We start from the raw sequence: 25,918 nt of genomic DNA on the forward strand, positions 1-25,918 counted from the left end.
ACCCTGAAGTGGGCAGATGGCAAGAACCTGCCCTCAAGCTTGCCCTCTGTTGGCACCAAACCCCAAACAGGTCCCCTTTCTCTCTCACAAAAGCCAGTTCGATGACAGCGGGCATGTTCCTCCCACCCTCTAATCTTCTTCCCCAGCTGCGTGTCCCTCACTCCCCGGTTTTTCCTTCACCAGAAGAGGAAGAGTGGAAAGAACAAGATCGATTGGAGCTGTCAGAATCCGCGAGGACACACATTGCTGGAATCACAGCTCTGTGGGCACCGCGGACACACGCTCGTCTCTGACAGACGCCAGTGGTCAGCATCCTATTTGGCACATATCAGTGCTATTTATCATGCCCATTTTGCAGATGAGAAAACTGAGGCTGAGAGAGCTTAGATGACCTGCTCAAATCCCACCACGAGTTAGTGGTAGAAACAGATTCAAACTCAATATGCTCCAGCACTTTCATACTTGCTACCACAAACCAACATATTCGTGTGGGTTTAGAAGAACATGTATAATATTTAAACTGTGTTATCTCTGGAGGCAGGACTTGGGGCAATTTTTATCTCTTTTGCTCTTTTCTGTATTTTCAAATTTGCTTATGGATTTGAACATGATTGCCTCGTACAGTATTTTCAGGTTATCAATATTATTATTTTTTTAAAGCAGGCCTGCCTTGCCCTGGGGCCCTGAGGCAGTAGGGGGGTCTGGGGAAGGGGCAGTGGGAGGGCCAGCGATGGGCAGGCTGCTGTAAGGGCTGTTTCCAGAAGTCAACTTGGAATCCTTGGGGACAGCCATGCCCGCACCAGCTGCCAATATTCCTGAGGAGACTTGGAGAATGACAGAGGACCCCTTGGTGATCAATAAGCACTTCTGGACCCAGGAGCCGCTGGCCAGGGGGACAGGCCCACGGTTTCAAGGGAGCCACCATGGAGACAGACAGTCAGACAGCAAGGCAGACAGATGGAAGAGTGCTCTGCACACTGGCCAGTGAATACCTGCCATTGCTACGTGGGTCAGCAATGGGGGCCGAGGACACAGGGACACCCTAACAAGGAAGAAGCATGTTCTCTGAAGTCAGAAGGACCAGCATTAAAATCCTGGTCCTATGTCATAAACTCTTGGCAACCCTGGACATGGGCAGGCTGGGGCCTTTCTCTACCCATCTATGAGGTCAAGGGGAAGAAAAGGGAATTGCTTGAACCCCCACTGTGCACCAGCTACCGGGTGAAGCAGCTTCAGGCAGTTTATGTGCTCTGATTCCACAGCAAGCCTGCAATATGGACACACTTAGGTATGAGGAAGCCAAAGCTCAGAGAAGTTAAGTACTCTATCCAACAACACACAGCCAGCAAGTGGCAGAGGTGGGCGTTAAGCCCAGGCAGTGAGACTTGGGCATCGAGCACTGGACCACTTTTCTATCCACACATCTCAGCATTGGAAGGCACCCTGGGTGCAACATAATAATAACCAGCCAGACATTGGACAGCTACACTGTCTTGAGGTCACACGCATGGCCTCATTTAATCCTCTCCCCAGCTCCGCAGGGCAGATATTAGCATCCATATTTTACAGGTAAACAAGGTGCTTTCCCAGGCGTGAAAAAACAAAGATTGTTATTAACTGCATCCCTGGGCCATGGTTGAAAATGAAAAGACGATAACCCAGGGTCCAGGTTCTACCTCCACCTCCTGTTCTAGAACTTTCTGGAGATTCCTGGCCTGCATTTCCTTTCTAGATCAAAGTCTATCAGCACTGGCTTCCTCCCCTGAGGCCCCAGATCCTCTTGCTGGTCGATCCCCATCTGTCAGGTCCATTAAACAGGAGGGAGGGTGTGCTCAAGGTGCCAAGTATTTGGGGGGAATGTTTATGTAAGTTTTAGAGGCAGCCTGGTGGAAAGCGACAAAATATTGCCGGAAAGAAAAGTCCCCCTGGACCTGCTGACAGCTGTGAACACAGGGTCCACAAGATCAGGGATCAGAGACTTCCTCTGTCTTGGGAGTACGCATGGCACGAGGTGTGACGGGCCAGGCCCTGACACAGCTGGGAACTCCCTGACACCCAGTGGGAGCGCGCCAATCTCTGTCTGGGGCCTAGAGAGGCAGAGGAAATAGTGACGAGAGGCCCCACCAGGGCCATCTCTCCTTCCCTAGCCCGAGCTCATGTCTGCCTGCTGGTGCAAGGTGAAGCTGAAGCAGGCCCAGAGGGAGAGGGTGCTCCCCAAGGCTGATGGGGAAGAAGATCTGGAGTCCTCAGACCTCGCCTCTTTCATGTCAGTTGCCCCTTCTATGTGTTTCCAGACCTGGAAATAGGGATGAAAGTGTGTAGCTTTTTTCCCATTCAAAATCATCCTGAAGATTAAATGGACAGCGGATGGAAAGTTTTCAGCATGAGGCCTGGCATCTAACACCTGCTCACTCATTCATTCATTCATTCATTCGGCCAACACATATTTGCCAAGTGCCCAGCACAGACATCCCAGCATGAGGACAAGCATGCAACATGCAGGCGAGGTGGTCCTGCCCTCTTAATGTTCACGTGCTAGAGGAGTCGGCAGAGAGCAAACGCAGACACAGAGAAGTGAGATGTGCATCATGTGTGAGCAGCCCTGTGGAGAAAATATCTCAACTATGTCGGTGACGTGATGGGGCGCTGGGTGTGGGGGTCAGGATGCATGTCAGATACGCTGGTCTGGGAAGACCTCTTGGCTGAGTGACATCTGAGCTAAGAGCTAAGAAGGGCATGAGCCAGACACGGGAAGAGCAAACAGGCAGAAGGTTCCAGCAGGTGCAGGGCCCTGAGGAGGAAGGGGCTGGCTTGCCCCCGGGGGTGGGGAGGGGGACGAGCCCTGAAGCCAAAGTGGAGTGAGGGGAGTGGGGGAGGGTGGGAAGATGCCAGGTCAGAGAAGCCTCTAATCCAAGGCAGGGTCTGGAATTCAGGGCGATGCAGAGATGGCTCTGCCCAGGAGAACAAGGGAAGGACATCGAGGCCAAGAAGAAGGTAATGGTTATTTCTTTACTGTATGAGTGTGACTGGTCCAGAAGGGTGTGATTTCGAATATCCCTGGGTTCTTGGGACCTCGTTTCCCTCCCAAGAATGTCCCATGGGCCAAGCACCAGTAGGTGTCACCAGAGACTGTGACGACCTCCTCTCAGAGGGACCTCAGGAGGGCACAGAGCCCTTGGCCAGCAGGCAGATGCCATGGGAGCCCTGGCTCCCTCTGCTCACTCCGCTAAAGGGGACTTTAGCCCCTGGTGTCTGAGAGGGATCAAACCTAAATGCAAATCTTTCCCTCATTCCACATTTGATGAACGTCTACTATGGACCCAGCACTGAACTGACCCGAGGTATAAACTAACAGGCACACTGACAGGCCCTCTGTCCTCAGGGAGCTGCCGTCCAGCAGACAGGATGGAAATTGGCCAAAGAAAGCAGTGGTGTCTCCAAGAAGTGAGTGATTATAACCTGTGGGAAGTGCTGAGGCTAGGGTGGGTAAAAATAGCGGGATCAAAGCTGGCTGGAGGGTGGGGGCGCCTCCACTGAGATTTGAAGGTTTGAATTATCCGTCCCCATTACCTCCAGCAGTGATGCATAAGGGAGCTCCTCAGGGGAACTCCAGGAAAACACACATCCTCTCAAATGCTTCCGAAACAGATCTCTTTCCTTTACAAACATCTCTCTCTCTAAAGATTTTTATAATTACTTTCACCAAGAAAATTAGAGACACGCTAATTACTCTATTTCAAAGTTAGGATGCCCCGAGCAGGTATGTGGACTGACTGTCACCTGGTTCATCTTGAAACCAACAAGCTCATTATTCCAAGGAACTCAAAAGTGTTGAAAACACCTCCAAATAATTCAACTTAAGGAGGTGGTAGTTCAAGGAGGAAGAGGAAATATCAGCTACTGAATATCTTGATACACTGAGCGCATTGATCTCGTACCACCTCCAACACTCCGCGAGCTAAGTGTGAATTTCTCACAAGAGAACACAGAGGCTCACAAGATTAAGTGACTTGTCCCCAAGCCCCAGAATTCATAATCTGAGATCCAGAAGTCAAGCCCAGGTTTGTCCGATTCCATCTTCACAGGCTGCTGTGTGGACGGCGAGGGAGAAAGGCACGCTGTTGGGGAGGGAACTTAGACTTTTTGTGTGTGGCAACCTGAGTCTTTTCTGACCATCCAGTTTGCTCAACTCCAGAACAGAATCCACACTCTTAATATCTACCCTTCAGGGTCCTACCAAGGATTAAGAAGAGAAAGTACATGAAGCACCAAATTCAGTCCTAAGGTCACCATGATCTCATGGCAAAGGGCCTCCTTTTCCTCCCGTCCATTCTCACCACGGGCCCAGGAGCCGAGTGAAACGTCACCTGAACCAGGTCAGCTGTCCGTCACCCACAAACCCTGAGCTTCCACAGGATCAGAGAGGAGGGGGCATCCCCAGGGATTGGTCACACGGAGCAGGGTCCTCGGTGAGAAGGTTGCTGAGCAGGCCTCCAGGTAAGAAAATAACCCCTCCTTTCTTCCCTCCGTGGATTCTGAGCAGACCGAGAATTATAAAAACAAAGCAGTGGCAAACTTATCATGTGAATCCAGAGGAGGGTTGACAAGACACTTCACTCTGCTCCCCAGAAAGGACAGGAGACTTTCTCTAGGGAAGGTGGAGGAGAGGAGGTGAGAAATACGGCGTGAAGAAGGCCTGGGTAAATACGGCGTGAAGAAGGCCTGGGTTCTGGCAGACTGCTGACCCCAGGTCACTCTGTGGCTGGGACAAACCATCTGCCCTCTCAGTCTCGGAAGACAGGCCTGGCTGAATGAGCCCCAAATGCTTCCCCACAGGAGCTTTCCTGCCTCCTCCCATCGTCTGTGGTTCTCAGGGGAGATGGGCAAACAAGATAAGGTGCTATTTACTTTTTGCTGGTCGTGGCCACATTCTCTCCATTGGCATATGGCCTGGGATCAGACATATCTGTGTCCAGACACAGGGTCATGTCCCCAGAATCAGAGCACCAGTGACAAAGGTTGTCCACAGGGACGGGAGGGCCAGAGTCCCCAGGAGAGGGCAGGGGGCCGGGCTCAGCCCTCCACCTTGTGAGGACCCTGAATGCCTTGTGGGAGCCTATGGCAAGGCCGGGGACCCCTTCATTGGGTCCCAGGTCATGGGGCGGAGGTGGACCTGGCCAGCCCCTATCCTCATTTGCTCCAGGCCCCTCACCCTGGAAGGTCAGGGCAGGTGGGTTCCTGGAATGGCCACCAGCTACATTCCTGTGGGGACTCTGGTGAGGCTGCTGGGAAGTCACAGCCAGACGTTAACGAGGAACAGCTGGTGCACCCTTTCTCCTTCCCCCGGACAAATGCAGCTGGTGAAGGCAGGCCTGTAACCTGAGAAGGGTCTGAGGCCTGAGGGAAGGGTGGGGACCTCCCAGTGGAGGTGGGACCACCTCCCATGAGCTCTCCTTCTATCAGGACATCCACCTGGGGCTGCACCTCCCACTGCAGACTGCAGCCATCTCTGAAGACCTGCAGCCGGAGGGGCCCAGCCTGGGATGGGCATAGGGAGGGGCCACCTGCCTCTGTGGCCCTCCATGGCTGCCATTCCCCATCTGCAGCCCAGCTTTGCTGCACCTGCCATCCCCACACCTAGAGAGTGAAGGAGCCTGGGCTGTGAGCTTCCCCTTCAGTTCCTATTCTCTCTCCTTCTAGCTGACCGTGAACCAGCTGCCCAGTCCTTCCAGCCTCTGCTTCCTCACGAGAGCATCACCATGTGCCGGCTTCTCTGTTCAACTCTGTATTCACTTTTCCTAATTTCCAGCCAACACTCTCACCCACCCCACCCTTGCCCTTAAACCCTCTTCTCGGAAACGCCCACCTCCATCTCTCGGGGGTTTTCCCCACCTGCCAGCCTCCTTGGCTGGCCCATCCTCCCTCAGACCTCTAAGCATTGCGGGGCATCTGGGCCCACGGTCCGGCTCACTGTTCACTCTCTCTACCTTGATCCTAGTTGATTTCGAGTTCTGCGCTATGAGGCATCACATTTATGTCCCCTCTGTAGCAGGGCCAGGAAGAGGATGAAGCCCATGAGGGCCCAGGGCCCCCATCTAAAGAGCCTGGCCCAGCTGCCTCCCTTGACATTGCAGGGCCCCGAGAGCAAGCACATCCTTGAACGGGCCACCTCACTGCCTCACCCTTGTCCCTCCTGGTTTCTCCAGGTCTGTGCCCTTTCTTTGAGTTTTCTGTAAGCATGACCTGGAAGCCAGCTAGAACTCACGGAGTTCAAACAAGGACACACTTTCTCCTGCCATCTCTCTGCTCCCTCAGTCTCCCACTCCGTCAGTGTCACCCAGGAATTAGCTTTGAGTCCTTCCCTTTGGCCCACACCCCTACCTTCTTTCTCCAAATATAGCCCATTCTGGGAACTTCCTTCGCTCTCCACTGCCTCCCACTTGGCCCTGCCAGTGATCTCTCGTGGCCACACCTATAGGACGCCTCCTCCGTCAGACATACCTCATGCCCCTCCCAGGCTTCCTCAGCTCATCTGCACCCCCTCTTCCTCCACTTCCTGTTCAGCGGAGACCCCCAGGCCCGCCTGCTGTTTGTTACCTGCTTCTCACACCACCCTCCTCAGCCTGACCCAAGAAGGCTGCTCTTCCTCATGGCATCCATCACTCCTGCCGGAACAGGACCTCAGGGGCTCTGGGTTGTGGGCAGAGGAGCTGGACCTGGGAGGTTAGGTCCCCACTCACCACTTCTGGGCTCAGACGAGGCTCATGGGAGCTGGGAGCTGGCCTTCTCAATGGCTGCATGGCCTGGAGCTACAGAGGAGTCAACACCTCCTGAGGTTAGCATGCCCATCTAACCAGCAGAGATGAGCAAGAGCTGGCAAATAAATTCTAGACCCCTCCACCGCCCCATCAATTAGTCCAAGGGTGCTGATTGCATGTGGGTCTCTGCGGATGTCCTTTGTGACTTAGCGCCCAGCTACTTGTCTGGTGCAGCCACTGCATCTCCCTCATGCCCCGCTTTGCTTTCCTCCTTCCCGCGCCTCACTCCCCTCCCCATCACTCTTGCTGCCCTGGGATGTAGCTGGCAAGAAAGATCAGAATATAAACTTGGCCTCAGGTTACCCCTGACCTGGTGTAAGACTCCCCCAGCAGCCCCACCTTGTTTCTATGTCCCCTGGTAGAAACCATCTTCTAACAACAGCACCAGGGAACTTAGAGAGTGAACAGCCGGCACCACGCTCTTGCCTAAACTCCTTCGGCGGGCAGCAGGCACGTTCAGAGTGTGAAAATCCATCAAGCTGCACGCTTCAGACATGTTCCACCTTCCACACGTTTCTTATACTTCAACATAAAGTTTAAAATGAAATAAAGTCTTCAATGGCTTGTCATTCAACTCAGAACAATACTCCCAGTTCTTCCCATAGACATGAGCCTCTGTCCACACTCCCGGAAGCCTCCTCATCACTTCTGTATTCACTCAAGATGCTTCCTGAAATTCTGCACAATGCCAATCCCGTTCTTTCATATAAACTTTCCTCTACCCGGAATGAAAGTTCTCATCTTGCCTTTTTCCTGGGTATGTCCTCAGAGGGCCCCCTAACCACCTGACCTAAAGCAGAGCCCTTCTTTCTTGCTATAGCCAATAGAGAACATATTACAATATCCAGCTTGAATTTTCACTTATAATTTTTAAGTGCTTACTCTTTTGTGGGCTTTTTTCCCCTGAAACAGAAGCTCTATGTGAACAGAGGTATCACATCAGCTCCCACATTCCCGTGACCCACACAGTCATGGTTTCCAGCTCATGGTGAACATTTCATCAAGACTTCCTGAACCAATGAATAAAATGCTGCAGGAAAGCTATCAGGTGGGTTTTCTCATCCCCATATTTCAGATGAGGAGACTGAGAGTCAGAGAGGTCCTGTGACTTCCTCAAGGACACATGGGCAACAGAGAAGAAGGATGATGGACACCCGCCCCACACCTCCTCCGTGTCAGGACGCCGGGCACTGCTCTTGGCACTCTTCAGACTTGGCCATATTTCATCTTCACAAGAGAAGGTGGGATTGGTGTACCCATTTTACAGATGAGGAAGTCAAGCACAGAGGTTAAGTAATAAGTAAAGAGAAGCTAAATGACAGACACAGGACTTCAAACTCAGGTCTATCAGCCTAAACACCCAAGAACTGACCTATGATATAAACTGCAGGGCCTTGGGAGTAAAGACTCAAAAAAAACAAAAAAGGAAAAGTCCCAAAAGCCCAGAATTTTAATAGATCCTCACTACAGGCTACTGGCTCCCTCTTTCTTTCCTTCTTTTTTCCTTTTTTTTTTTCCTCAGGTGTTTAAGACCCTTTGTCACTCCTGTCAACAAGCACCTTGTGGACGGCTGTGCCTTCAACATCTCTCGGCCAGGCCCTCTGTCCACCCAGTGGTAATGGAATACAGGACACAGGCTGATGGTCTGACATTGGGATCAGCTGCTACCGAGCTAGAGTCCCCAGTTAGGTATCTCTAGTCATCCTTTCCTGAATGTGGACCCCGGTGTGAAATTCATACAAAGCAAGGAGGAGGGTGAGAAGCTGACTGAGGCATCCATCAAGGCCCCAGCTGGCCCGGCCACTCTCCCTCCTAACCCTGAGTACATCTTTTCAGCGATGGTGTCTGGGGCCTGCTGTAAGTGGATCAAGGACTCAAGTGCATTTTACCTCTGAGTTCCAATGTGCAAAGAAATAGTGAAGAACAGTAATTTTCACTTCCTAGGCCCAAATTTCCGCCTAAAGGACAAAGGAGGAGGCGTGAGAACGGGAGGGAGCGTGGCCCAGCTGCTGGCTGTGCGATCTGCCTCCGACAGTCTCACGTGACTAGTCAACGTTTTGCCTTCTCCCTGCTCTGGTGGACGCTTCTCTGAAGTGGGGAACGTGGGCAGCAGTGAAAACAGGGTCTAGGCTGGCTCAGGCCATATGATCTACAGACATTCACGGAATCTCTGAAATGTGCCTAAGGGGAGAATTTTGCTTCCTAAACAGGAAGTTTCCTCCAGACAAGGAACCTGAGGTTAAGTCTTCTACCCAAATCCATACAGCTGGTTAACAGCAGAGCAGGGCGTATGTATACATGTGTGCATCTGAGTGTGTGTATGAGCGGGCGTGTGTGTGTGTGCCTTGTGTTTGGGTGTATACGTGTGTCCGCGTTTGTGTGGGTGAGCGTGGGTGTGTTTGTGTGTGGGTAAACTCAAAGAAGCGAGAGTGTCTGTAATTAAAAGGACAACGACTGACATGTTTTACAGCAAAACAAGTCACCTACCACATGCTGCTTTGACAACTCTTTTCCTTCAGCCTTCCAGTAAGTTCGAGGTTGTATCAGAGGCATCGCAATCAATCAACTACAGTTCTTGGAAAGCCCCAGACACAGTGTAACCCCCATGACCCACATGTCTTCTGAGAAGTGGGAAACAAGTTCAGCTAGGACAGGGTTAGCTGCAGGATGTGGGACACTCAGAAATGCAGAATTTCTCCATGTATTTAACGATGCAGATGCATATTTACATAGAGACATTTATTTATATATAGACTGTCTGTGTGTACGTATGTATACTTTTTGCAAGTATCCATTTAGTTGTGACCACTATATTTCATCCCTCTGTCAACTCAAAACTAAAACCACTGCGAGAACTGCACACTCAAAGCTCCATAAGCTGGAATGCCTGTCATGACGCGGTCCCAGTAAAGGAGATGGTCACGCCCGTGCGGGTGCATTCTCCTTTTTACTTGGGAGGGCACTAGGGACAAGGAGTGCTGTGGCTGGCACAAGGCCCTCTCGGCTGGACAGTGGCAAGTGGGGGATGCAGATTCATATCTGACCTTAAAGCCCTTTCCAGTCCCACTGGGGTGTGAACCCTTGGCTGCAACCTGGGAGGGCAGGAGGGTTTCTTGCACACAGAACAGGGTAGCCGGTTTTGTGTGACAGCGACTAAGACACAGAAGAGAAGGGGGGCTCAGAAAGGAATCCCACTAACCCCACTCAGCACCCAGGGAGGAAATGGAGGCCCCCATAAAATATCCTATCCAGGGTCACCCCAGGAGTTAGTGGCAGTGACTTCAGATTCCCAGTCATCATGTCAGAACACACTATCAGGGGTTGGCAAACTTTTTCTGTAAAGAGCCAGACAGTAAATACTTTAGACTTTGCAGGCCATGTGGTGCCTGTCACAACTACCCAGCTTGCCGTTGTAGTGCAAACACAGCCACAGACAATACATAAACAAGCCGACATGTGGTATTCCAATAAAATTCAATTTGTAAAAATTGGTGCCTGGTCGGAGTTGGCCTATGGATTGTGGTTTGCCATCCCTGCACTAGATCAAGGAAGGTCTCGCCTTCCTGAATGGGCCAGCTTCCTTTACAGAACTCACAGTCCATGAACTTCTAGACTCTTCTTGATTCCCTCCTGTGACGGGGAGCTCAGATCCAGCCACGGTACGTTTGGGCACTTTGATTTTGGGCATGTTCTTTTTTATATAGACTTGCCATAAAAATATTGAGTATGATAATAACAACACAATAAAAACAATAATAACCACAATGAGTTATTCGCCAGATTGGTCAATATCATCTCGGTTTTACAGATGAGGAACCCAAGGCTCATAGAGGTGAGTCCCCAGCCCAGGGACCCCTTACTGGCAGGTGGCCGAGCTGGGATTCCACTCCAGTCCCTCTGCCGCAGATCAGAGGTCATAGCGATGCTGTGCGCTAACTTTGATGGGCACCTGCTATGCACCAGGCTGCAAAGGGAGCCTTTTATGTGCCTGTTCCCTCTGCTCTAGAAAGTAGGAGGCAATATTATTGCCTTCCTTTTATAGGGAAAGCCAAAGCTTCAAAAAGCAATTTGTCAAAATAAACAGAGAAACCTGGATTTAACTCTGACTTTTAGACCTGAGTCCACCTGCTGAAGCTGATGCTATGGAGTCCCAGGTCCCGGGGGAGAGAAGGCCGGATTTGAACCCAGGCCTTCCTTGAGTTCTCAGCCTGTAATCTTCTCATACACCCTAAGTCACGCATTCTCAAAGGGGGCAATGCTACCCCCAAGGGGGCCAAAACTGCTTTGAGGGAGGGGCGAAAATCTCTCAGAGACTACAGCGGTCTGTGGCCCTCCACAGCTCAACCCTACCCAGCAGCACAAACAGATAGATACAGTTACGTGTGCTGTTACAAGTTCAGAGAAGGGGGCAATTAGGGAAAAAATCCAACAGTGACATAGGCTCCTTTAGAGGGAGATAATAATAATAATAATGATAAAAGGTTGAGAAACACTGCCCTAAGAGAAATGTATTTAACTCGTCTTCTTTCTGGAGAGTAACATACAGATACAGATAGATAAAAAATATCTATATAGGTATATAAATTATATGTGTATATGTATGTATATAAATGTGTACGGTAAGAGCAAACACTTGTATGCACGTGCTCAGGGCCACCACTGTGTCAAGCACCTTCCACGTCCCAGCTTGTTCGATCCTCTTGACACTTTACAAGGTGGGAATGTTGCCATCACCCACTTGGTACTGATGGAGAGACGGGCAGAAAGAGGTGAGGTGACTGACCTAAGGCTCACAGAGTGCACGTGCATCACCCACACAGACCTCTTCTGGGAATCTACAGAGGGGCACAAATTCGCAGGCACACTCAGAGCTCAGAACAAGGTACACACTGTTGCACCGTCTCAGGAACCCAGAACCCAGAAACAAAGCGAGCGACAGTCAGCTGGGGAGAAGCGAGGAAATGGCGGGACGTGCTCCTCACATCGAGGGGACCCACTGGTTATAAAGAATGAGATGGAGCCACGTCCTCTGCTTCAACAGAGGGTACAGGCAGGGCCATTTGGGTTCTGCTATGTGGGTCATGTAGATTTAGGGACAGACAGGAGGCAGCCAGAGACAGGGATCAAAGAGCTCCCAGAGGTCACCGGCAGGCTCGGCCCTGGCTGGGAGGAGTCAGGAGACGATGTCTTCTTCCTCGGTATACAAATTACAGAGAAATGATGGGTGGGGGTGGTTTTTAGCTTTTCACCATTTTCAGTAGTTTTCTAATAAAATTTCCCAGCACATAATCAGAATTAAGTAACCCAATTACTATTTCTAGGGGTGACCTCGATCATAACAAGTTTTTCCACAAGGAACTCCCAGTGACCTTCAGGAAAAGGGTGGGGCCCCGGCCGGAATTGCTTCTGGAGGCTGTTGCGGTCCCAAGGGCCAAGCCACAGACATCCACGTGGTGGCTCCAAACCCACAGCTGATGCTGCCACCGATTCCTCCTCTGGACCCACCCAGAGGACTAGCTGGGTGGGTCAGCTCCTGGCCACATACATGTTCCCAGATGTGTGTATGGTGGGTGTGTGTATGTGTATGTGTGCGGGGTGTACATGGGTGTGTCATGTGCATGTGAGGGTGTGATGTGGTATATATGGATTGTGTGTATATATGTAGTGTGTATGTGTGTGGTGTGGTGTTTGTGTATGTGTGTTTGCTATGTATGTGTATGTATATGTGGTGTTTGTACTGTGTATGTAGTGTGTAGTGTGATGCGTATGTGGTGTGCACGGGGGTATGTGGTGTGTATATGTGTTGTATGTGTATGTGGCGTGTATTGACTGTGTGCATATGTGATGCTTACGCATGTGTTGTGGTGTTTGTGTATGGGTGTTTAGTGTGTGTATGGATGTGGATGTGGCGTGTGTATCTGTGTGTAGTGTATTGTGTATGTGGGTGGTGTATATGTGTGTGTGGCATACGTATGTGTTGTACATGTGTGATGTGTGTGTGTATGCATATGTGCTGAGTGTGTGCGCGTGTGTGTGGTGTATATATGTGGGGGAGGTGTGATGTGTATGTGTGTGTGTATGTGCAGTGTGTGTGTCTTGATGTTACCATCGAATCTCTGGGCAGAGCAGAGGGACATGGGGGTGGAGGCAGGAGTGTGGTCAAGAAGGCTTGGTCACTGGGGACAGTGCCGCCAGCAGAGCTGTGCCCTCTTTGATGACTACAAGGCTCAGATTGGGAGGAAGATGGGCCCAGAGAAATTCCCAGGCTGGATGTGCCACCCAGGCACACCAACAGCCAGCCCTAAAGCCCTTCCCCTGGGAGTTATCACTGGGTCTTCAAGGGGACAGACTATTACAGGTAGTTTGAGGTGGACTCTGCTTCCGGCTGAGGAAGACTGGCAGCCGACCCCTGGACCAGCTCCTTCTAGCTGGTGAACTTGGGACAGTTAAGCCACAGAGCTAAGCCTCCATTTCTGCCTCCTGCCAGGGGGATAATGACCCTCTCTCTTAAGGACATTAGCTGCTGCCCTTGCCCTCAGCACTACCCCCCAGCACACAGGCCCATGCCCCCAGCACGCAGAGTCCACACCAGCCAGGCCCTTTGCTCTTGCTGTTGCCTCGGCCTGGAACTCTGTGGCCATAAATCTCGGCGTGGACGGTGGTTTCATGCCATTCCAAGTTCAGCTGGATTTTTCTCTTCTCAGAGAGGCCTTCCTGTGATCTGCCCTCCTGAGCTCTTCCTCAGGTGGCCGCCCCGCTTTACCATCTTCACAGCACTCATCACCACAGGAAATCACCTGCCCACGGACTTCACCTGTTTATCATCTGTCTCCCTTCCTTTCCCCAAAGTGTCACCTCAAAGTAGGCTCATGGATGTCTCACCTACCTTTGTAACCCTGTGCCTCAGAGGAGACGTCTGGGAGATAATAGGGGATTGACAAACACGTGTTGAAAAAATAACCAAACAGTATATACCATTCCCAATCACATAGGTAACTTGGGTTACTTACTGAAAATGCTTTGCATAACAAAAAGAAAAAAGTACGAAAGAGATTTTGAAGTGAACCTACTAATTCACTCCTTCAGAAGGTGAAGTGGTCTGTTGATGGCCACACTGAAGAGCCAGGGATGGCCTCTCAGCACCCATCCCCCAGCCTAATCTCACTTATCGCCACGGCAAAGGAGTCTGTGAGGAGGGAGAAACCCCCCCATCCAGGCAGCCGAGACTCGGGGGGGGGCTGAGTGAATGCATGGAGTCACGCATGAATCAAAATGCAGAGCTGGGGTGTAGATGCAGACATTTTTCCGGTCAGAACTGTAGGTGAACAATGAAATTAATCTCACCCCATGTAAGAAAAGCGTCTCCCCTCCCCGCTCACTCTCTCTCTCTCTGTCACACAGTGATGAGCATAACATCCAGTCGTCAAACTCATTGGAGCAGCAGCGCAGCTGAGCATGAACACACCAGCAACAGAGACAGGGACAGAGAGGGACCACGTGTCACATACAAGGCACCACAGGAGCCTGGGAGGGGCCCCTTGTTTGCCCTAATCCACACTAACGACTCAGCCCAATTGTCCACAGAACCAGCAAGGCGCCCCCTGCCGTGGGGAGAGGGGAGAGAGGACCACCAGAGAGTGTCCCCAGAATAGCAGTAGGCGGGGGCCCTCACAGCTGTGGCCGCTGGCATTCCACAGGCTCACTGACGGCCACCCGATCAGCTATATAAAGGTTGTTTTGCGGCCAAGACAGAGCCCGGGGTGGAGAAAGCTCTTAATTATAGCCGATGCTCTGGGGTTGGGCCCATCTGAGCCTCCGCCCCACACACTGCAGGAAGCCAGGCTGACACTGAGTCCCCTGGGAACCCGGTCAGGCCACCGCAGAGAGGAGAGGCAGGATCGACACAGTGACACCGAGGAGACTCCCTGCATGAGCCCCAGGCCAGGGGGAGAGTGAGCCACGTGCCATCGCAGACCTTAGGGAGGCCCCTGGGAGCGGCCGTGGAGGCTGGGACACCAGAAACACATCTCTAGTAACAGTGGCTGTTTGTTATTGTTGCTGTTGGTATTCCATTCATAAACTTGCAGGTATTATGTTTCATTTATAAAATGGGGGTAATGATTTCAAGGGCCGTGAGCTTCATTCAGTTATTCGACAAACAGCCACCGGTCACCAAGTGCGAGCCAGGCCTGTGCTAGGCACTGGGGGAGGTTCAATAATTAGATAGCCAATTGGATTTCAGAAGGGTAGCAGGGAAGGATTCAGACTCTCAGGCAGGGGATTCTGAACTGATGGAGGGTTTACTACCTGGTTCCCTGTGATCGTGACTGAGCCATCTACCCTCTCTGTGCCTCAGTGCCATCATGCATAGAATAGGGAGAACCAGAAAGCTGATTTAGGGGGTTATAGTGAGACTTCAATGACTGGGTGGAGGTAAAGATGCTTCGTAAACATCATAGCTTCCTGGTAAGAACTCAGGACCTGGGGTCATACGGAGCGGGATCAAACTCCCAGTTCTGCTCCTTGCCAGCTGGGCCACCTTGGGGAGTAACTCTAACCCATTCGTCTCACCAGTAAATCAGGAGGAATCACAGTGCAACCTCCAACACTAGGGTTGCACATATTAACTCAGATGATGGATGTAAGCACAGCGCAAACGCTAATGTGTTAGAAGAAATCAATCAGTAGTACTCAGTTATCCTATTTGCAGCTATGACTTGGGTGGTAGGATATGCAGCTGGGATTCTATGAAGCTCTTAGCACAGTGTCGAATGAAGGCATCTTGAGGTCCTGAGAAGTGGAAGGACGGGGCAGGTCTGCAGGTGGCCTAGGAGCATTTGGACAGACAGGCTTCTGTAGTGGCCACCCCAAAGGAATGCTACCCAATCCCAAGCTGTCCCTGTTCCCACATTGCCCCCTCCTCTGCTCACATGGTCAATCTTAGCTGGATTTCCCCAACCTGTGCTGCCTTAGGGCTGGGGGCTGCTGCACCCCAGCCTGGACGCAGCCCCTCACTTCCTGTGCACTGACCTGGGATTCAGCTTCCCCTCTGAAGGGCAGGCCCCAGGAGCCTGCTGTCCCTCAGAGCTGCCCGGCCGCTCTTCTGTAGCCAAGCCGGATGGAAAGCATGGGCTCTGGAAGCAATCGGACCTCAGTTATCACGGGCAGCATCAGTATCACAGAAGAAGGAGAGGGAGAAAAAAGAGGAGGAGGAGGCAGAAGGAGAGGCAGTAGAAGAGCCTCATATGTGGGCCTCACATGTAATGCTAAATCTTCTGGTAGCCATATTCAAAAAAGTAAAAAGAATCAGAGGAGATTAATTTTAAGAATATACTATATTATTTAACCCTAAATTTCCCAAACATTATCATTTTCAATATGTAATCAATACAAAATATTCATGAAATGCTTTACTTTCTTTTTCACACTAAGTCTAGAAAATCCAACGTGTATTACTGGCAGCACTTCTCAGTGTGGAACATCCCCTGATTGGCCAATGGACACGGGCTGCCAGTGCAGGTCTGGAACATCGGTTTCCCCATGCGCAAAATGTCAATGTCGACACCCACCTCGCAGGGTTGGGTGAGGACAGAGTGAGAGCGTGAGGTAGAGTCCTGTCTATGTCCAGGGCTCAGTGACCAGCAGACTCTTGAGTGTTATTCTCCTCCAGGGGAGTCAGGTCAGTGTCCTCTTGGGCATTTGTCCCACCCTGGGAAGCAGGGTGATATCTTTGGCATGACTCAGCCTATCCCAGCAAGCCTACCTTTTCCAGACACTCATCAACCTTCAAAATCTAACCATTTGTCTCTGCTCACCAAAATAGGGATGAGTCAAATATTTCAGTTATTGTTGGCTATGATTTCAGATTTGCTGAATCTTCTTACACTCCACATTTGGGAGGAGGGTAGATCATTGCATCCATACTTCTAATGTGCACATCCCAAGCGCAAGCACAGAATTAACCACCAGGTCACTGCCCTTGATTTCCTTTAAACAACATTCAGGCAGCTCCTCCTACATACCAGGCTCTGTTTCAGGCACTGCGGTACCGCAAGGAACAGACTTTGCCCTCATGAAAATCATATTCTTATGTGTAGAGACAGAACCTAGGTAGATAAACTAGCAGATATATAAAATGGCAGGTGGTAACCCATGTACACACTCCATAATGTAATTATCTGCCCCTTTCCTGCTGCCCCAAGTAGACAAAAGCTTCTCAAGGATAAAAAGCACATCCGATCCATCACTGTATCCTGGGCACTTGGCATGTGTCCCAGGAGAGGAATCACTCAATGTGTGGTTGTTCAACGAATGGATGGATTGAACGGAATCAATGGTTATTACAATGCATCATTGGGTTGAAGCTGAATGAATGAATGGATTCGATTGAATCCAATGACTGCTACAATGTACGGCTGTTGAATGAATGAAAGAGTGTGCTGCATAGATTGAATGATTACTATACCAACAAAACCCATACTATTAGTCTATGATTTTCCAGATCATTGATTTGAAGCCCCTATTCAGATCAGCTGCTATTTGGGCTGTGAAGTCACCCACTGGTAGCTTCCAAGTCCAACGGATTTCTGGTTGTTTGGGTTTTGTGACATTCCTTGATTTAATCTTCCTACATGCATTCCAATATGTTACTGTTTGCTATTTTGTTCTGTTTTGCTCTGATTCTAATTGAAGCGACCGTCAGGGGATTTTGTTTCGTTTGTCACCAGAATAGAGCGGGCCCTCGTCAGCTCACAGCTGTATTTACAAAAACGGATTCCCATCAGACGGCTGAGCATAACTCAAATCTTACATCTATTCAGGCACTTGGAGAAGCCTGGCTCCAGCGAGTCCACGAGTTCTCCCTAATGATGTCATGGGGGACTTGTGGTGTTCCAGGCTCGCCTGTAGGTTCCCCTTCTCTTGGTTACAGCCCCCCAGCTTTCCTTCATGGATCAAACCCCAGTCCTTGAGGAGTAGGGGCGGTATCTAACTCTACTCCCAAATGTTGGACAGGGTCATGCAGTTTCGGCCCCAAACAGTCTGCCTGTGTCCACTCCTAGGCTGCAGCGATGGTCTGGGAAGAGCCACAGGGCCTACACCGTCCCATCAGACTCAATCCACACCTGCTGAGTTGGACTTTCCTCTCCTCGTGGGTCTGAATTCTCACAGAGCTCGAAGACTCACTGGCAGCTGTCTTGGATTGGCAGCCCCAGTTTGCCCTCACACATCCTTTCTGTGCTCAGCCTGGGAGGCTGTCCACTGTGACTACATCACCTGGGCTCCTTTGTGGGCTGGTGTCAGGTGGGGTCAGGCTAATGGGAGGCACCAGCCAAGCCAGAGGGGAGGGAGGGCAGGGGTTTCTCTCTTGCTCCCTCCAGGCCCTAGTTGAGACAGTAGCTGTGTTCCTCCATGAGGTGACTCCAGCTCCTGTCAGGAAGCCCCCTCCCCACCCCCACAGGGCTCCTGTAACACTTCTATCCCTTCCATCAGCTGTCTTCTCCCCATACGAGTTCCAGGATGCCTCAGTCTCCCTCACTGACCTCACTCTTCTCTAAACAGAACCTTCATCAATGTCTCTTCAGTGGAAACTGTGCACTTCTGGGACCCTGAAACGTAAGTCTGCCAAAAACAGAGTTAATGCCAAGAAAGAAGAAGCTAGAAATGGGGAGACTGGAATGAGCATGAGGTTGCCTGACCTCCGACCTTCTCATCATGTGTGTCGTCAACATGCTTTGTTCTTTAAGCCAGTTAGAGTGGGGTTTTCCATTCCCTGTGATTGAAAGCAGTGTCCCCGATTCAGAGCCAAGGTCAATGATGGTGGAATCTTTGTTCTGGGGGCAAGTGGGATGAGGCCAGTGCACGGAGGCTGAAGGCCTGGATTCTGCCCCTAGCCCTGCCATTTTATTAATGGGAAGCAGGTTCCAGTGACTCAACCTCTCGTGGGGTCGTCCCTGCCTTTCCCAGAACCATCCCTGGGCACAGAAGTTCTTCGAAATCTAGATTCTGCCCTGCCAAGACTTAGAACCAGTCTGAACCAAGGCTGGCAGGATGGCTAAATGCCAGTGGGCAGGGTCCAGAAGTAGCCTTGCTTCCCAGGGCGCTGCATCAAGGCATTCTGGGATGACAGCTGGGTGCTTATTGACCCTAGGCCACTACATTGGATTTCTGCCTCTTGGCTGTGACCCCATGTCTGGCTCTTGTCAGCCCTGATTTCTGGTCAGCACACACCTAGATCAATTCTTAGCCCTAGCCTGCCTGGGCTGTCTCTCCTCCCTTACTCCTCTTTCCCAGCTTGGCCCCATCACCACCCTGGCCTCCTGCTGAGGACCCAGGAGGCCTTGCAGTGTGCTTTCCAGGATCTCACATTCTGAATGCTCTTATCTGCAAATGGAGATCGCCTTTATCTTACGAGGTTGTCAAGACGGTCAAACAAAGTCACTTGTGGGAAGTCCATGGCCAGGGCCTTGCATTCTATAGGGCACGTTACCTTCACTTAGCCCTCTGGGCATCGATTTTCTCATCTTTAAAATGGGCCTGGTCATCAATGCTCCATCTCTCTCCAACACTGTACTCTGAATTTCTCCAGCAGTCTTGTAGAGGGTCTTCCTTTTTCCCTGCTGTCCTGCCAGTATTCCACACTCACATGGACCCAACTATGTCATACTACTGCACAAAACCTTCCAGTGCCTCACCTCCGCACACAAGGTGCTCCTTTATCGAGACCCTGACATTGAGACAGCCACCAATCCCCATGGTCCTCCTTTACCCCGCCACATGGGCCCGTTATGGTTCATAGACTTTGTTGTACCATCCTTCAATGGTGGCCATCCTGTGCCGCCACCTCAGCCTGCAGCTCATGCTTGTCCTTCTAAATAGTCTAAGCACCACCTCCTCCAGGAAGCCCTCCTTCATTGTCAAGGTCACCATCCACCATAACCACAGCAGGACTCTGCCTATGAGACTCTGTGGCACCTTTATTAAAGTCACCCTCGCAGTATCACATTCCTTTTCATGTGTCTTTTTCGACAGCTAGGCTGTGAACACCCTGAGGTCAGGGGCTGTGTCTTATTCTTGTCTATAGACCCAGAAATCAACACAAGGCAGCACAAAAAGTAGATCTCGGTAAGTGTGAATAAATCAGTGGAGATGAAGTGAGGCAACACAGAGAAAAGAGTCACAGAGTGGTAAAGAAACCGAGGGCATCCAGTCTGGGACATGGTTTAGCTGCTTTCTCACCAGGCTGCAAGCCAAGCCATCCCTGGGACCAGGCCAAGCCACGCCTAGCTGCTCCCACCGCCAGCCCCTCCTCTACCGCCCCAGGCCCCCAGGCTTCCCTGCCCTGAGCGTGGTGTGACCCTCTGGGCTTCCTCTACCCAGCACAGCTCAGTCCCCCACAAAAGTCAGCAAGACGGAGGCTGAAACTCTGCTCCCAGCCCACTCCACCCCTACGCTGGCCCTGGAGGGGGAAGTTATCCAGCATTGATTGTGACCCAAAAAGGAAACGAAGACCGAGTGGAGCAGGCAGAGGCGGAAGCTGGAGACAAGCTGGTGCACAAGAAACCTGCTTCACCCTGCCTGTCCTGGGGAAGGGGCTGGCCTCAGAATGACCCCACTAGGGTCCTGGAGGTCAGCCTTCCGGGTCAGAGCCCCAGAGGCCAAAAGGTCTCAGTCAGCTGTCCATCCTCCCCTCCTTCCTCTCCCATCCCCCACCCCCTGCCACAGTCAACAGATTCCAGACAAATAAGTTTGAGACCTCGGGTTATCTCAGAGGGCACCAGGTCAATAGCCTTGGCCTCTGGGATAAGCCACGCCCAGTCATCTCTAAATGGCTGACTCAGGGTTGCCAGGTACAGTTCCGGAAGCCCGTCTGTGCCCATGTTCTTACACGATCTCTCATTGCAACCGCTCAGGAGAGGAAAAGGACCCTGTATCTTTCACTTCCAGTGCAGACGCTTAGCAAAGCCTTTGCAGGCACTGGCTGTGACCTCAACGGCCCTGGGAAGTAAGCAGATGTTTTCCCATTGCAGAAATGGAGACGCCATACTGAGACATTTACCCAGTCTCCAAAGTGCCTCAGGGCGGGTGGGGTTTACAGCCCAGCTCTCTTTCCTTTCTGCCTCTGCTGCCCTGGAAGGGGGAGGACTGAACTGACTCTGGGTGACGTGACGGGCACCTGCTGGATGTAGGTGCCACCAGCTTTCTTACATAACTGAGCCTAGAATGGTGGTCTCCAGCCCACCTCAGCCACCTGCTAATTGCGCGGCTCGAGCTTCCCTTGATCACGCCACATGGCTCCTCTCTGCTCAGGGAGACCCTGCTCTGGGTCACGGTCCCCACGCCCTTGGCAGGTGGCCAGAGCCCTGCGAGGGCAGCAAGCCACACACTCACTTTCACACAGGCGGCGCCTCAGCTTGCCCCGGATCTTGTCGATGGCATTGAAGTCAGACACGTGGAAGATGTGGGCCGACTTAGGCTCCGAGGCAATCTCCTCCAGCTCCTCCTTCAGCGCCTCCCCGACGCCCACGGCAAAGATGCGGATGCCTGCACGGTGGGCGGTGGCCGCAGCATCCAGGACCAGGTCCTGGCTGCGGCCATCAGTCAGGAGGATGGCCACCTGCTTGAAGGCGCGGTCCCCGGGGCGGCCGCCGGCCTGCGGGGAGAAGCTGTGACGGGTGATATACCGCAGAGCATCCCCTGTGTTGGTGTTGCCACCATGGTAGGCCAGGCGCCGCGCAGCCGCTTTGACTGCCTCCCGTGACCTGAAGTGGCCCAGCTCAAAGGCCGTCGTCGGCTGGTCACTGTAGCGTACGACCCCCACGCGGGTGTGGTCGGCGCCCACCTCGAAGGTGTCCACCAGGTTGGCCACCCACTGCTGGACCTTCTCAAAGTCCTCCTTGCCCACGCTGGAGGAGGTGTCCAAGAGGAAGACCAGGTCATAGTGGACAGTTTTGCAACCTGCAGAGGCGAGAGAAAGGGGACAAGCGGCAATGGGTTGTGGAAAGAGGGCACTGTCCTTGGGGCCTAGGAGTGTGGTCATTGGGGTCATAGGGACCTGCCTAAATCACCTGTCCACTCTGCCTCCTACTGGCTGGGGGCCTAACGTGGCTGCCTTAAAGCTCTGAACCTCAGCTTCCTAACTGTCACATAATGATAATGGTCCCCAAGGTTGCCATGAGGTTCAGTTGACAATATATAATCTTACATAAAACTGTTAACATTCATGGAACACCACTGTGCCAATTTCTTTAAATACTTTTATTTTGGTTACAAAGGGACTTCATTATTTTTCAAACCTACTACAAATAATGCATGTCCATTTCAGAAAAGGCAGAGAAAAAATGTTGTAAAGGCTCATATTCCCAGCCACAGCGAGATAACCACCGTTAACCCACAGTGTGTATACCTAATTATTTTCTATTTCCATACAGTTATTGATGGAAATGGGACTGTATCAGACACACTGATATATAAGCTGTTTTTCTCACATCCAGCAATAAGCTGGAAACCCATTTCCAGTGTGACAATGCCAGTTTCCATGGCTGCAGAGAGTCCATTGCATAGATGAACATAATTTATTTAGCCAGGGCACTATCATTAGAAATCATATAAAATACATTGCATTCATATATTTTAAATATACATTTTTAGAAATTCTCCAATGATTTATAAAAATATACTTATATTTTTATAAATATAAATTTTATATAAACTATACAGTGCTTTTGATGAAACAGAATACAGCACTATATAATTTAGTTCTGATCCACACGGCAACCCAGTGCCGAGAGCTTGCTCATCCCATTTCACAATGAGATAATAGGAGGAAAAGTGTTTTCTAAACTCCAAAATACTGCACACATATACACAGAAACTACCAAGAAGCCCTGGTCTGGACTCTTCCAGACTCTGGGGCTTGGTCAGCAGCTGACCTGGCCTCCGGGAATACCTGGCTCAAACATTTGGCTAGTAAAACAAAACAAAAACAAACAAACAAAAAACCCGTTTTGTTGAACTATCAGACTGGCAAAAGTCAGAAAGAGCATGGTAACCAGTGAGAACATGAGGGGAATGCCTGCCCGACAAGTGGCCGTGGGCTTCATCACATCCATTTTCAGGGTCCTAAAGCAGGGTATCTTTTGATGCACCCATTGCAAATTGAGTGATTTACCCAAAAAAACAAGCAGAGAAATAGAAGGGGGAAAAAAAAAGATGTATAATGAAACTCATGGCAGCATTGCTGAGCAAATTTCTGGAGACAACCGAGCTGATCACCATATGGAGCTACTTAAATAGTAACCATCCTGTGTTCATACAGCGGAAGCGGGGCCGCCCCAACAGTGTCCGTCGTAAAGGAATCCTGATTTACCAACATGATACACTGTCCAATACACTGTCAGGTATGAAGAGTTGTGTGTGTCTATGTGTGCGATTGTGTATGCGTGCATGAGGGAAACTAAGAAAGAAACACTGCTTCCTTCCGGCAGGCAGAACCACGAATGAATTGTACTATTTTGTATTTCTGATTTTATCTTTATAAGCAATCAATTACGTTCATGAAACCATAAAGCTTTATGTATTTAAACACATACACACACACACACACAGATACTTCCCCATCCTGCCCCGAGCCACTGCCACTCTTGAATTTTCCACTTCTACTTTCCCTCTAGTTTTTAAAATCCCAGCTACAGTCCGCCTGTCAGGCGCCGAGGGAAAGCCCTGGCTTCGCAGCTGGATCCCTGACAGGATTGGAGTTCCTGGGGTGTGCTGGTCCAGATGTGTGGACTCAGAGATAACTCACAGGGAGGTTTTCTCCCGGACACAAAAGGTCATCCTATCTTCTCTGTGACAATAATGTCCCAGCCTGTTCAGAATAATTGCTGCTATGGGCCAGGCAGGCCCAGGCCCGTGGCTGTAATCCTTAAGCAAATTTGTTTTAAGGCTGCAGAAGGTTCATTTGCTCAAGAGTCCTCACCAAAGGGCCCTCTGGAGCTCTGGGGACACTTTCTGTTGGAGACTCTGGGAAAGATTGGACTGTGGGCACAGGAGAGTTAAGTGGGATGTCTCAGGAAGGGCCCGGACCCTGGGGCCAGTGCCCTGGCTTCCAGCCTTGGCTCTGCCATAGGTGAGGGCTGTGTGACCCCTTGCAGGTGACCGCTTTCCTCTGGACCAGCATCTTCCACTCTATGAAATGAGGGCATGGAGGAGACAGTCCTCAGGCCTTCCATTCCTGAATTTGCTAATCCTGTGTGTCAGCTGTGCATGCGGGTCCTCTTGGTGGACACAGACATCTGCGCTCCTCACAGGCAGAGCAGGAGGCCCACAGAAATGGCTGTCTTGCCAGCTAGCCGGGCTTTGAGCGGCTCAGGCAAAGTAAAACACAGGAGAGAACTTTGTAAAAACCCTATGGAAATGCAAGTCTTCGAGGTGTTTTCTCGGCTTTGGGCTCGTCTTTACCTCAGTTCCTCACCTGCAAAATGGGGGAGGTGTTTTATGTCCAGGGATCTGGTGACGGGCGCCCTGCCTGCCACCATGTGGGCAGTCCCCGAACATCCTGTTCATTTGTGTGCTAAGGACCCCCGTGGGCAAGCTCTGTGACGGATGTTGTGAAAGGGACTGGCTCATGTTCCTGACCCCTTCTTCATGTCTCTGCACTGATGGTACCTTTCTCCCAGGAGGCCTTGAGGCAAGGGAGCAAACCATCTTGTCCCGTCTCACCCCTCCTGTCCCTAGGCCTCCTCTTCTCCAGCAAACTCTCCCACTTCCTCTGCCTACTGCAGAGGCACATTCTCCTCGCTGTCCTGGCCACCTCTTCTGGCTGGACTCCAGTGTGTCCACATCCCCTGGAATGGCCCCAAAGCTTTCACAGGATAGGACAAGACAACAGGGTCCTAACCTTCACCCACTGTCCCCTAAACCCTACAGGCGCTTGATAGAGACAAGCTTTCAACACGTTATGTGACTGACTCAAGATGTGTGTTCAGACAGCTCATTTTTCTCTCTGTCTCACACGCTCTCTTAAAACACTTTCACACATTCTTACAGAATCACACACACAATCAAATGCCCTTGCCCGGCAACTGATCATTATACACATTGGTTGGGAGACAGCTGACACCCACACTTGCTGGATGATCGGTGTGTGACCACTCTCTCTCACGCACAGTCAGTCACTAGCTCACTCACAGTCGTCACACACCCCACACTCACACACACGGACGTGCACAGAGACTATACTATGTCTTCAGCCTGGCACAGCCCACAGTGGCCCCACCTGCCCTCTGGGCCTGACAGCCACTGTCCCCACTCCATAGCAGCAGCATCCAGAGAAGGCAGGCCACAGTGTTCCCTCGGAGGCTGACCACAGCTCTCTTGTGCTTGGGGACAAGCATTTCTTGGCCAGGAAGAGACACCCTTTGGGTCTACCGGAGCATTTCCTGTGTGGAGAAAGACATGCCTTTAGAGAAGGGCCCTTGAGCAGAGAAGCCACAAGAAGCAACCCTCCGGCCCCACATGGGAGGGGTTCCCCCAGACCCAGCCTCCCGATTTGTCTTCATTCCTCAGACTCAACTCTTCTCACAGCCAACAGTGTGACCTTGTAAAGAGCACAGCCCAGAGATACCTCCCCCTTCACTGATTGCTCCATCTATCCTCCCATCCATCAGTTAGCAAATGCGCACTGAGGATCTGTCAGGCCTCATCAGCAATGGCCAGCTATGACCATACCTGTGGCACCAGCACCACTGTGTGGATCGGATTTTCTACTTTTGGACATTTAATAGTGTGTTTTATTTGTTTAATAATGTTATAAGAGGACATCTTTGTACCTAAGTCTTTGCCCATATTTAATTATTTTTTTAGGGCAGACTTGTAGAAAAATACTTAAGCATCATATGAGTTTGAAAAGTTCCTGACACGAATTGTCAAACTGCTTTCCAGTTTCTCTGCCTCCAGCCATGTGCGAGCAGGTAAGCCCCTCTCTCGGCATACCTGGCAGCATGGAAGACTGTCATTTCTCCCACCTTTGCCAATTCAATAGGAGAGACGTCGTTTCTTCCTTTCCATGCATTTCTTTGATCCATGATGCTTATTAGCTAAGT

At 51.0% G+C, this 25,918-nt stretch overlaps 1 protein-coding gene across 2 annotated transcripts in view; it reads right to left on the bottom strand.

Moving 5' to 3' along the window:
* COL22A1 (collagen type XXII alpha 1 chain) overlaps positions 1 to 25,918 on the bottom strand; it is a 293,252-nt gene that overhangs the window by 243,782 nt on the left and 23,552 nt on the right. For both annotated transcript variants that reach the window (XM_070631019.1, XM_070631018.1), the window contains exons 2-3: positions 25,093 to 25,255; positions 21,207 to 21,773 (exon numbers count right to left, since the gene is read on the bottom strand). In XM_070631019.1, coding sequence (XP_070487120.1) covers positions 21,207 to 21,773; positions 25,093 to 25,210 — 685 coding nt within the window. In that variant the 5' untranslated portion in view covers positions 25,211 to 25,255. The remainder of the gene's footprint in view (positions 1 to 21,206; positions 21,774 to 25,092; positions 25,256 to 25,918) is intronic.

The sequence above is a fragment of the Equus przewalskii genome, chromosome 8, assembly GCF_037783145.1.
Source record: "Equus przewalskii isolate Varuska chromosome 8, EquPr2, whole genome shotgun sequence".
NCBI classification, from domain to species: Eukaryota; Metazoa; Chordata; class Mammalia; order Perissodactyla; family Equidae; genus Equus; species Equus przewalskii.